At 39.6% G+C, this 12289-nt stretch overlaps 1 protein-coding gene across 4 annotated transcripts in view; it reads right to left on the bottom strand.

Annotated features, from left to right (window-relative positions):
• The window catches only part of arhgef19 (Rho guanine nucleotide exchange factor (GEF) 19), a 20416-nt gene extending 10231 nt beyond the window's left edge, over positions 1-10185 (bottom strand). For 3 of the 4 annotated variants that reach the window (XM_086116729.1, XM_086116731.1, XM_086116732.1), the window contains exons 1-2: positions 8530-10185; positions 1-338 (exon numbers count right to left, since the gene is read on the bottom strand). The exon at positions 1-338 is cut by the window's left edge and continues 350 nt beyond it. In XM_086116729.1, coding sequence (XP_085972855.1) covers positions 1-317 — 317 coding nt within the window. In that variant the 5' untranslated portion in view covers positions 318-338; positions 8530-10185. The remainder of the gene's footprint in view (positions 339-8529) is intronic. The other variant, XM_086116733.1, reaches the window with a different exon arrangement.
• Positions 10186-12289: the final 2104 nt, after the last annotated feature.

The raw sequence follows: 12289 nt of genomic DNA, 5'->3' as shown, positions 1-12289 counted from the left end.
CTCTGCGAGTGTTTAAAAGAGTCGAGGGCTGGAGGGTGGGTGGCACATTGTTGGTCATAAGGAGAGCCATGTCCATTTACTCGAGTGCTCGCTGGTGGCTGATGATCGATGAAGGTCAAAGTCTCCTGCTGGCACACGGCCACATGCTTGTGGTGACATGGGTGGGGCAGAGGCTCGTCGTGGTGGGCATCAGAGATCAGTGCCGCCGACTTGCCTGGGCCAGGGAGCCACATGCTGGGACCGTCTCCTCTGCAATGCAAAGTGTGATGGTGAGGCTGGAAATCAGGAAAAGGAGAGAGTCCATACCCAGGAAGCATGGCTACTCAAACACGCCAGATCTGAGGGAGAATGACAGGAAATAGAATATAATCCAACACCGCACAAGGACTGTAACATGGGGAATTTTCTACTGTACCACCAATATAAATTATTTTGCTTCCAATTTTTTTTTATGCAAATTTTTGGTCTGTCCTTCTATTTTGCATCACTAACGTAAAACATTCAAATGTGTTTGCCTGCAGCGACAGACAGGAAATGAAATTTCAACTTCCTTTTTGTGGAATTGCGTGTGTTGTCAATGTGCAGCTGTTGAAAAGCAACACCTGTTCTAGTGAAGAAAACTAGGACAGTGCGCCTTATCTCTGTCTGACTGCCCACCCCCCACGCACACAGCAGATAGGTAGTTAGCACAGATGGTTATGTGTTCCCAGACAAAGGGTGTCTTTATGCATGTTTGAGCCTGGCTGACATCTGAGATTCTGTGGGAAGCGCTCACGCTGATCCGCTCATATGGTGGCAGCCACCGGGCCCTCGACACAACTTTGATCTTATGCTGCATAATGTCACAGGGTGACTGAGAGGCCAGCGAACGTCACTTAAAGCCACATTCCAGGATACAATTCAAACAGTTTTTGTAAGCATGTCACAAAGCGATCTCGAAAATCCCACAAAAGGCATCAAATGAGCTTATTCCACCTGCGCATTCCTTGTGCTCCAAGTTTCCAATTACGCCAGTAGAAATCCAATTCCTGAGATGTGTCTTTTTCCCTGTCCTAGCACCAACAGGCTACCGTTTGGGGCTTTGTGCCCTCTAATTTCACTTTGGCTAATGTAGGGCACTGATATGTTCTGCTGCATGTGGCACAGCGGGGTGGTGCATGGCAACAAATATCAACACTTAACACCAAAAGTGTAAATACAGTGAGCCATTTCCTACTGTCACAGTCGGAAGGAAAACATTCAAATGTAAAGGCCTCCACATTGCTTTGTGCCGCATTACCCGAGTTGAAAACATGTTCAACTGCAGCCATGCTTAAAGTGAGCAATATTTCATTTTTGGTGGCACAACCCTTTGATTTGCAATAACTGTGTCAAGCCTGCAACCCGTTGACTTCATCAGACTTCATTTGAAATGCTTTTCCAGGCCTTTACTGCAGCCTCTTTCAGTTCTTGTTTGTTTCTGGGGGTTTCACCCTTTAGTCTTCATTTCAGAAGGTAAAACGCATGCTCTATTGGGTCTAAGTCCAGCAAAAAAAATAAATACAAAATTACAACTGAGCAGGAATATTGATCTTCACTTGATTCATTTCAGACTTTTTCATGTCACCTTTTATTTAATTTGTTTTTTCCGAATAAGACCAAAAGTCTGAACCTTAACTTGTTTTTCTAGTTCATAATAGAAACATGCTTGACTATAATATGACCATATTAGGGAGGAACCAAAGCACGGGTTAGGATTTTATGTCAAAGTAGTACAGGGAGTCAAACATTCAAGACAGAACCCAATGCACTTTTTAATCATTTCATTGTTTTATATTTATGGACTTAACCTTTTTTTTTTTTTTTTTTTACTTTTTATAGTGAACAAGATTAACTACTGGTATATAAAAACCTTTACTATATACCATGTAAAACTCATCTAATTAAAAGGGAAATTAAAAATAATCAACTCAGATGACAGGAGCTGTTATAACTGGGATGTGGCTGTGTTCAGAAGGAAACAATCACATTCAAACTCATCTTCAATGGGAGTCAGCACACACCTGCCCCCATTTTAAGTGTCTCAGATTAACCCCAAAAGAAACTCAGATGTTTTAGTAGGCTATTCCTGACATTTTCTTGCTTTCTTATAGAAACCTGAAGTCCAGCTAAAGAAAAACAGTCCCAAGTATAATAATGCAACTATAATAATACTTGGGACTGATAATACAACTATCATGATTGTGGCTATGATGTTCATTATTTTTTGCCCCTTTTGTTCTTTTCTTTGGTGATGAGGAGTTTTTGTGTCAAACATACTGTACCTTTGACAAAGATTATGTTTCTCATTGCTTTAGCAACCCCAGACATATTACGTCAGTGTTCTTTACCATTGACGGACCAGTCAGAACACACCACACTGGTTCGAGTCAGTCACAGTGGGGTGAGAACTGCTAGTGCGTTTGCATAGTATGTGCGTGTGAGATCACAACAGCACACTAATTGCATTGTCAGTGTACACACACACACACACACACACACAAACACAAGAGCCCGCACTTGTGGAATTTTTCCAGCGACAATGTGTATGCATATGTGCTTTGTTCGATTTTAATTAATTTTTTTTAAACACTCAGGTTTCAGCCTGTACGTATTGCCATGTGAATCTAATCTGCTGAGAATCCGCAGTGCTGGTTGATGCAACTTAAACTATATTAGCTGATGTGCTCGCCTTGTGTCCTGGGTTCAGTATAAGACAAACACAGCGATATACTGTTCATTGAGACGTCTCATCTTCTCTCCGAGCATCAATATAGCATTATTATTATCTGATTTTTGGAGCGGCAATAAAACAGCTGGAAGCCTCTTTTCTGATGAATTGTTCAGCACTTGCCAAACTGTTGCTTATTATTAAGTGTGTTGAGTTCACTGCCACCATTAAAGCACTTTATTGCAAGTATGCGCTTGCAAGTCAAAGCAAAAAAAAAAAAAAAAAAGAACATTGGCTGACCACAAATTGCATCAGTCGAGTCTTAAGGGACCATTTGTGCATTTAACAATAAGCATCTCTGGTGATTATGATGTATTTCATGATAGTGGGTTATGTTTTTGTCATGTTATTATCTAAATGTTGCTGCAGAACTGCTGGTGTATGTGGCACAATTGCGTGCCACTCTCTGACGTTATTGGATAGCAAGGGTCACCAACCTTGAAAAACGTCAATGTGCAACACTTGGATTCTATAAATCTCTGGCAGTCTTCCTAGAAAATCAAGAGACACAGGCAGATTACGTCAGTTAAGTCCCCACGGAAATACCAAATGCTTGGCTGCCACTGTCTAAAATCAATAATGAGAAATAATTACATTTTGTTATTATAAGCATTTTAAGACCAGACTTATTTTTGATGCGGTGATGGAGGCGTGAACTCAGGTCACCTCCTGCGGTCGTAAAGACAGGTGTGGACCCTTGAGGATACGATTGCGAGGGGCTGGCTTACCCAAATGTGGATAGATGGCGCAGCCTCAGGAAACATATTCATGATGGCCCAGACACCAGCAACATTCAGTCTGACAATCTGTCTGCCAATTACACAAGGCACACGTGAATGTGGAAGATGCAATTTGGTCAAGACTGCAAGGGACGGGACAGTGACGAGGTAGGGTGAGTTTGTGGAGTTTCCTTGCAGCAAGCCAACAGAAATTTATGACAGCCTGGAAAAAAAACAACCACCACCATCTCGCGAGTAAACGCCAAGAACGTCTGGACCTTTGACCTCCACAAGACTGACTCTCCTTTTGCCCTAACTAGCCTGCTCTCATGTGCTCTCATCTGCTCTTTTGGCAAGCTTACACCATTTCAATCATGACACACGGTGTCATAAAATCATCAAGTCAGCATCCAGCCAAATATGTGCGCACATAGTGACATTTGAAAACGAGCCACTCCATGAACACCTCAATCTGACACATTGGCAAATAACATGAAAGAAGTTAGGATGCCATTAAAATCCTAACATAATGCCATAAACAATGGGGTTTTTTTTCCATTTGAACTGGATATTTTTAAAAAGTGTACACACCCCTGTTCAAATGCCAAGACCATCATTTCACTTTTTCCATCAACAATGTGATAAATAACCAGTACAAATGATTTTAAATATTTTGTTATTCTCTATGAAACAAGTGGTAAAATACAAACGACTGGTTGCACAAGTTAGCACAACTTCTGATAACTGCAATGTAGCTCTGTTCAGAATAAATCCATCACATTCAAACTCATGTTAAATAGAAATGAGCAGATATGTTTTCCTTTTTAAGCCGAACATATGACGCCCAACCCCACCCCCACGTGGGCGATTACCTTCCGAAGGTGGAAAGCGTCAGCCCCCTCGCCACCAACAGCAATTAACCCCAAAAGGGGGGATATATGACAACAAACCCCCATGATACCGGACATTTGCAGCAGCACCAAAATACAAATTGTGGCTCAGTCCTGTTATGTAAAGAATTTCTTACGTTATTTATTGAAGTACTTGAAGTACTTTTTTCAGACTGAATCACTGTAATTTGTGCTTCATGTCAACATGCTATTAGCATAAATGTCATACTATAAAACTCACTCATGTTACTTCAATTTTAGTAATTCCAATTTTAGTACTATAAAACAATGAGAAAAAATTACTTGAGTCATTCAATATGTGTATTAGATTTAGAGTTGGGTGGGGGGGGGGGGGGAAGAGAAACAGAAATGATCGAAGTTTAACTTGAGAGAGTTAGAGCAAACTTACTGCCTTGGCTCAGTTTTAGAGTGTGCACATGTTGTTATTTTTTTTCCCTTTCTCACATGAGCACTGGCACTTTGGACTCATCCCATTTATTACGTGAACAGGATGGAACATGTTACCTTTTCAAACAAGAAATGCACCTAACAAATTGACCGTCCAACAATTATTATCCTTGAAAGAAACTGGATTAAAGCCTTGGAAAAACACAAAGACACCGACCTGCTGTGTGTGTGTGTGTGTGTGTGTTCGGGCTAAATATTTTGTTGCAAAGATGAAGAAACAATTTTTTTTTTAATGCACAGGTGTGTACAGACATTGCCTCGGGCTTCCGCATTTGCACGCCTGCTGCTCTAAGCGGCTCAAGTGTGCCAAATGAACTCAAAGAACAGCAAAAGAAATACCCTTCAAGATTTGTCTTATCTTTTTATGAGTCAAAAGCATCAATTAAAGTCATTATTAGTGTATTACACACTAGGTGGTCCTTTTAATAGTCCAGCTTTCAAGTTCATGTCCATTTTCAAGGGCCTTGTCCTCCTCCTCATATTGCTACTACCCCCCCTCCTTCCCCACCCCAACCCCAACCCCCAGGACATAAGACCCTTGGATTCTCTCAGCCACTTTTCCACATTCTCAAGATGACTTGGACCCACATTCCTCTTAAATGGGCTGCTAAGCCGAGGTCGGAGACAATCAAACAAACGAACCTGCACACATGCGCACACGGTGATATTATCGATGGGTGGAAGCACTGCAATTTCGGCCACATACACCATACCGATCTCAATCGCAATTTTCTTCTTCTACTCACTACCTTAATGTGTGTACTCTATGCATGCACAGCGCCACATGGCCTCCCGGAGGCCAAGATGCGCACTGCAGGAACAGCCAGTCTTAATTTTTATTTATTGTGAGTGTGGGCGTGAATGGTTGTTCGTCTCTGTGTGCCCTGCGATTGGCTGGCAACTGATTCAGGGTGTCCCCGCCTACTGCCCGAAGACGGCTGGGATAGGCTCCAGCACCCCCCGCGACCCTAGTGAGGATCAAGCGGTTCGGAAAATGGATGGATGGATGTTTTTATAGTTAGTATATTTAGTCTATTATTATTTCACTTTGTTACAAATTACTTTCCGTGTTGTTCTTTCAATGTATGTTTAAAGTTTAATTATTGTAGCTAAATAAATATGAATAAACAAATAATATTTTGAAATAAATAAATAATCATGCCTCTTAATTATCATTTGATATCAATAAAAATAATCATGACAAATTTTCTTCCTCCACATAATCGCCCAGTGCTACTTTTTGGGGCACTTAAGTGGTGTGCTGTGAGATTTTTCTAATGTAAAACATGTGCCTTGGTTCAATAAAGGTAGGGATACACTGCAAAGAGTAACGCGTGTACACTAGACGTCATGCAGCAAAAAAAATCATTATTTCAGAGACACACACACACACACACCTGTCTGATTGATTTTAGAGCATTTAGTCATCAGCGTGGCAGACAGGTTAGCCCCTTTTGGCAGATTGGCAATGAGTCAAAGTGTCCAAATTCTTAATTGTGCGCCCTAACGTGTCAAATGTGCTTTCACAAGCCAATGAGTCTCCCCCCGAAGCTTGCAGGTGAGACATGGAAGTCGTGCGTTGGATATCGGAGGCGTGTACAGTTTGTAACAAGCTCTCATGGGGCATGAACATACCCCAGACATGCGCTTACCTGCCCCGCTGTGCAACACCTCCTTGGTGCACGGCAACCAACATCATCTTCTCGCCCAATATTTTCATTAGCAGTTTTTTGTTCTGGGACGCAAACGCTTCTAACGCACTATCTTAATGTTTAACAAAAGGGCTCTGCTCAGAGTCAACCACGAGCTGTTGACAAAGCAAAACAGACATTCACTTCATTTTGACTGAAGAGGGGCAAGTTAAGTCAATGCAGAATCTGAGAAAAATTGGACAGTACAAGTACAGCTTTGCTTGGACAAAAGTGTGGTTGTCATTGCATGGCTGAATAAACTGTTCAAAAACGTTTAAACTATGCATTATGTTACAGTGTCTTACAATAACAAATCTATTTTTCAGCAGGGGTTGAACCAATGAGTTGACAAATCAACTTTTTTACTCTGCAGCGACGTTTTATTTGTCGGTATTGTATTTCGTGTCTTGAAAATTCAAATGCTGAATTTAGATACTCTTCTGTACAGTAGTTCAATAAAAACAGGCATAGGCAGATATTTTCTTCTTGTGTATAATGACAATTTGGCTATACGTCTGGTTTGGAAGAGTGCAGTCCTATGTGCCCCACCAGTCACACTTAAGGAAAAAATGTGGCCTCCTGCATCATTTAACTTGTCCATTCGTGGCATAGAAGATCGAATTTCATCACATTCTCGTCAACTAATAAAATTCTGTAGTCGTTCAACCCCTATGGGAATAAAACCTCTGGTTTCTTTTTAATAAACATTATTACTACACTTCTATAGATCAACGCTGGTCATCATGGTGGCATTTGGAGAGTCCAATATTAAAATTTTTGAGAAACACTATTTTACCTTGAACAGCGGCAACTTTTCATTGTTATCCAACGCTTAACAATGCACAATCTGCAAGTAAAGCTGGCAGAGATCTTTAAGCACACTTTTAAAATAATCCAAACGCAGCAGAACAAGAGAGCATAACAAAAAATGGTGCTAACGGTAGAACGGTGTGGAATAAAGCCTGTTTTTTTCCAAACAAAATGGATTGATGCAATCACAATACACCTCAATAATCATGGCCAAAGATGTACATCTTAAAATGTACCTCCAGTCATCATTGTCTCCTGGTGTAAAATGCAGGACGACAGCAGATAACATTGAGGAATAACTATGCTATGCTGAAATACTTGTTTTGCTGTTCTTTGAAATTTACACCGATTCAAACTAAATAAGTGTGCCATCATCTATAGGTCAACAGTGGAATTACACCTAACAGAAATGAGTTACATCAAAATACTGTTATTAACTGAAAAAAATGAAGGGGGCTACTGTATTTTATAAAAACAGAGAAGTTTATCCTAAAATTGTTGCTTTAATCAAACAGACATTGTGCTGGTCCACCTAATATGTGCATCTTGGCCACCTGAGGGCAGTATAATCCAGACATATGCATGTACTGTTCATGGAGACAGTCTGTTTCTCAGTACACTTCTAATATTAGTCGTTCTTTGCAGAGGATATAGCAATGCGAACTATTCACATGCCAGTGCCATTTTATTTGTTTGTTAGCATTAAGCTAACAAACAAGCATTAAGCATGAAGCTAACAAGCAATTGTTAGCATTAAGTGGACATTCCAAAGACAAAGCTATATGGTCGTTTTAAACGCATCTCATTTTTGAAGAACTGTTCGCTACCTGCCAAACTGCTTGTGAAGTGAGCAGAGTTTGCTACCATCAATCAGCGCTCTTAACTCAAGGTTTGGTTGCAAGTCAAAGCAAAAAAGTGGCCGAACAACGACCATTGTACTTGACACTAGAGCTGCAATGGTTAATTAATCGACAACTAATTGATTGTCAAATCAATTGATCATTATTTCTGATAATCACTGAATCCTTTAGAAAGCTTTAATTTGAAATTGTCCAAATGCTTACAATTTCAGCTAAAACAGCAACTAACGATGAGCCAAGACTTCTGCACAAGTATAAAGCATTCTCATTCCAATCACAAGCGACCAGTCGAAGGTGTCAGTTGTGATAGGCTCCCCACATGTACGTATCGAGATTGAATACCTGAAGGCTGTGAGCATCCTAGCAGGGCCGACAGACGGATGCCGCCGGCGACAGTATGAAGGTCCTGCCTACCATCAAAGGCTCAGGCTGAGGAGCTCTGTTGTTCATTGCTGCCTTGTCTTCCTTCTGTCCTCCCTGCTCCCATCTTTTGGAAAACAAAACCTTCTTCCACCCTTATTGCATGCTCGGAGAAAGAACAACAACAAAAAAAGAGGTTAGCCACTCACAATGCAGATCCCCTGACTGTGTCTGTTTCTCTTCTCACTCCTTTCTTCCCTCCCCTACTTTGGCCGTCCCTCTCTCTCTCTCTATCACTCACTTTCTATAACTGTTGGCTTCTAACTGGCTCTCATTTTCCTCCTCCCTCTCCTGCCTTCCCTCCTCTTGATAAAGGTCTTGCTTGCAGCTGAGCACCTGCCCGAGGAGGGAGCGGCAGTGAGGAAGCAGATATCAGGTGAAGAGGCTTGAGTGACCTTTGCACACATTTTCATCCATTCTGTTGTGTTACTGAGCAAAGTTCAGTTTCGTACATTTGACTTCCTGGCACACTTACATGGCACACGGATTGGCACAAGTTGAAGTCGGGGGGAGGGTGAGGGAGGAACATTTCAGACCAACCTGCAGAGGGTAGGCTTTGCAGCAAATAGGCGTGCCACCACATCCCATAACTTGACATTACATCAAAGCAAGAATAAGTAAGGATTTTTATTGGTCTATTGAAAGTTTAAAAGTTAAAGGTGCTCAATGTGCATGCAAGTTTGTTTGTTTTTTTGGGGGGGGCAGTTTGTGTGTGTTTACTGATAGTATATTGGACCTCACATATTTGCAGTTTGGGACCCGCTGATTCGTAGTTAAAAAAAAAAAGTGTCTTGGAAAAAAAAAGCCGATCCCCATTTTTGATGGAAAACAATTTCTCTGTGTTTTCCAAGAAATTTCGGAGTAAAATACGTATATAATATTTGTCATGTCCTTGTTTACGATGATACTAATGCAGCGTGTTATACTGGAGACAAATTCCTTGTGTGTTCTACATACTTGGCCAATAAAGATGATTTATTGAACCGTAGGGATCCTCTACAAAACCAAGGAAGTGCTAAATAAGAGATCTTTGTACACATTATACACTTCATTATTATTACAATATATGACCTACTGTGTGGAAATATGGGGAAATGCCTGCAAAACAAACACACTCCCTATTCTAAAACTACAAAAAAAAGCAATTCGAATTATTAATAGATCAAAATATACAGAACCCACAAATCCACTATTTATAAAATTAAATACGATGACATTTTATGACCTGGTTGACTTTAAAATCGCCCAATTAATGTACAAAGCACACAATAACCTGCTCTGCCAAAACATCCAGAAGTTTTTCGAAATTCGAGAAAGCAGCTATGATTTAAGAGGTACCAACTTATTCAAAAAACTCAAAACAAGAACAAACATCAAGCAAAGAAGTGTATCTATCAAAGGTGTTAATCTCTGGAATAATTTCGAAACTGACCTGAAAATGAGTAAATCGCTTGCTGTGTTTAAAAACAAATTCAAAAAAATAGTACAAACAACCTACATCAATCAGAGTTAAAATGATAAATTCTAAACATTAAATATAATGATAAATCAGAACTAAGTTGATAAATAGAGAAAGGTATTGAAATATCCATTATGAATACAAGAGAAAATTGACACAAGAGTGCCAGGGTGTAGATGTATATAATCCCGATACAAACCAAAAGTTGTAAAAATATCACGGTTAAGGGTAAAGTATGAGCCTTAATGGAGACTTCTTTCTTCTTACTTTTTTCTTTTCTGGTTGATATAAAAATGATTTATTAGATATAAACACATAACGGGGTAGGACTAGATAGGTTTTTTTACTTCTTCCTACTCCCTTGAACATAATAACTGTGTTGAATGAAGACTGATTTCTTTCTTTTTACTATTTTATCTACCTTATTTTCTGTCAAATTATTACTCTATATGTTTTATGTTCAATAAACAAACCAATAAAAAAACAATAAATTCTGATAATTCTGATTCTGATAATATATTTGTCATGCATTTATAACAAGTGTATTTGTACATGGACTTTTACAATCCATGGGTTGGCTCAGTCCCGATATCCCACCAACTGCATTCCTGCATTGATAGCTAAATGAAATAACATAACACCATGTTGATTCACATGCTCGATGTTTCAAATCATAATAAAATGTATTTGTTTGTAACATCAGGAGCACTCGTTAAATATCTTGGAGCATCCTCAGCCACCAAGATGATATACAGCTATTTACATCCACAGTTTATCTGATTGCAAGAGATTCCATCCATCCATCCATTTTCCGAACCGCTTGATCCTCACTAGGGTCGCGGGGGGTGCTGGAGCCTATCCCAGCCATCTCCGGGCAGTAGGCGGGGGACACCCTGAATCAGTTGCCAGCCAATCGCATATATTAGAGATTCCCTTTTTTTGAAACACACCTTGCTGTTGCTGTAATCATCTTCAGTCTGTTTTAAGGATACTTACTATAAAGCCCATTTGTCTCTTTTTTTTCATTGGTGTGTGCAGTTATCACGCAATTTTTAAAAGCTTTTTAAAGTTTTGTTTTACTGCCTGTATTCAAACATTCTACAGACTCTTCTCCTCAATTATCATGAAATCATAAACATGTTCAAACATAGCAGGAAACAGGGTAAAATGCATACTTGAGTGACATTATTTCATTTTCTCGAACTTGGCTGTGACTGTTCTGTTGATACAAGTGATATGATGCAACAGTAGCGTAGCTGAAACCCCTCACAGCAATGGTAAACATACATGACACCTCCCCCTGGTGGTCAAAATGAAGTGAACACAAAAACCCAGCAGAGAACAGACTCCAAGTTGAAGCCTAATGTCAAACTACAGTATACGTGTATGTACTGTATACTGTATATATGTACATACACACACACACATATACAGTATATCCATATGTATATATATATTATACATATATATATATATATTAGAGCTGTCAAACGATTAAAATATTTAATCTAATTAAAAATGCAACTTTCATAATGAACTCAAATTCACTAAAAATTAATCGTGATTACTCACGCATTTTTTATCGTTTCTGAATTTCCTTTTATATTTTTTGTCCTATTTTTCCCCATTTTAATGCTCTCATCAACATGGAATCATGAATCCGTTTTCTATGTGCAAAATGCAAATATTTACTGAAATAACAATTTCGATTTTCAATTTTACATGAACATTTTTCACTTGGAGCAGTTATTCACACATAATCTCTCACACAATATTACTGTCCATCAACAACAGTGAAAAAAATATTTTGTCACACAACTGCTGCTTTAACAGCTCTTTTTATGGAATCAAAACAGAGCAATATAAGATTATAAAGTGCACATCTAAGGTAAACTAGAACACAGCCTATCGTGGATTTAAGCCATGGTTGCATACTTCGTTTTTCTCAAGTTTGCTTTGAACACAGCAGTCAGGCTATGTTGATTCTGTTGGTCCTTCTTACGCGGAAGTCTCTCTATGGTTTTGTGTAGACATCATTTCGGATGACTACACTTGGTTCGATAACAACACTGGAGACGTTTTATTTTCGCTAGGTCGCTACCGCTGCAGCGCACTGTCACTGTCAGACGAACACAGAGAAGCTCCACCCGCTCTATATATATGGACACAGAACACTGTAACCTTCCACACAAAATAGTTCCAAACAAGTAACAATCGCGTCAG

The sequence above is a fragment of the Hippocampus guttulatus genome, chromosome 1 (genome assembly GCF_054856545.1).
Source record: "Hippocampus guttulatus isolate MCC_2025c chromosome 1, RoL_Hgut_1.0, whole genome shotgun sequence".
Lineage (NCBI taxonomy): Eukaryota > Metazoa > Chordata > Actinopteri > Syngnathiformes > Syngnathidae > Hippocampus > Hippocampus guttulatus.
Note: the sequence above shows the minus strand (reverse complement) of the source record. Positions and strands in the feature narration are given on the sequence as shown.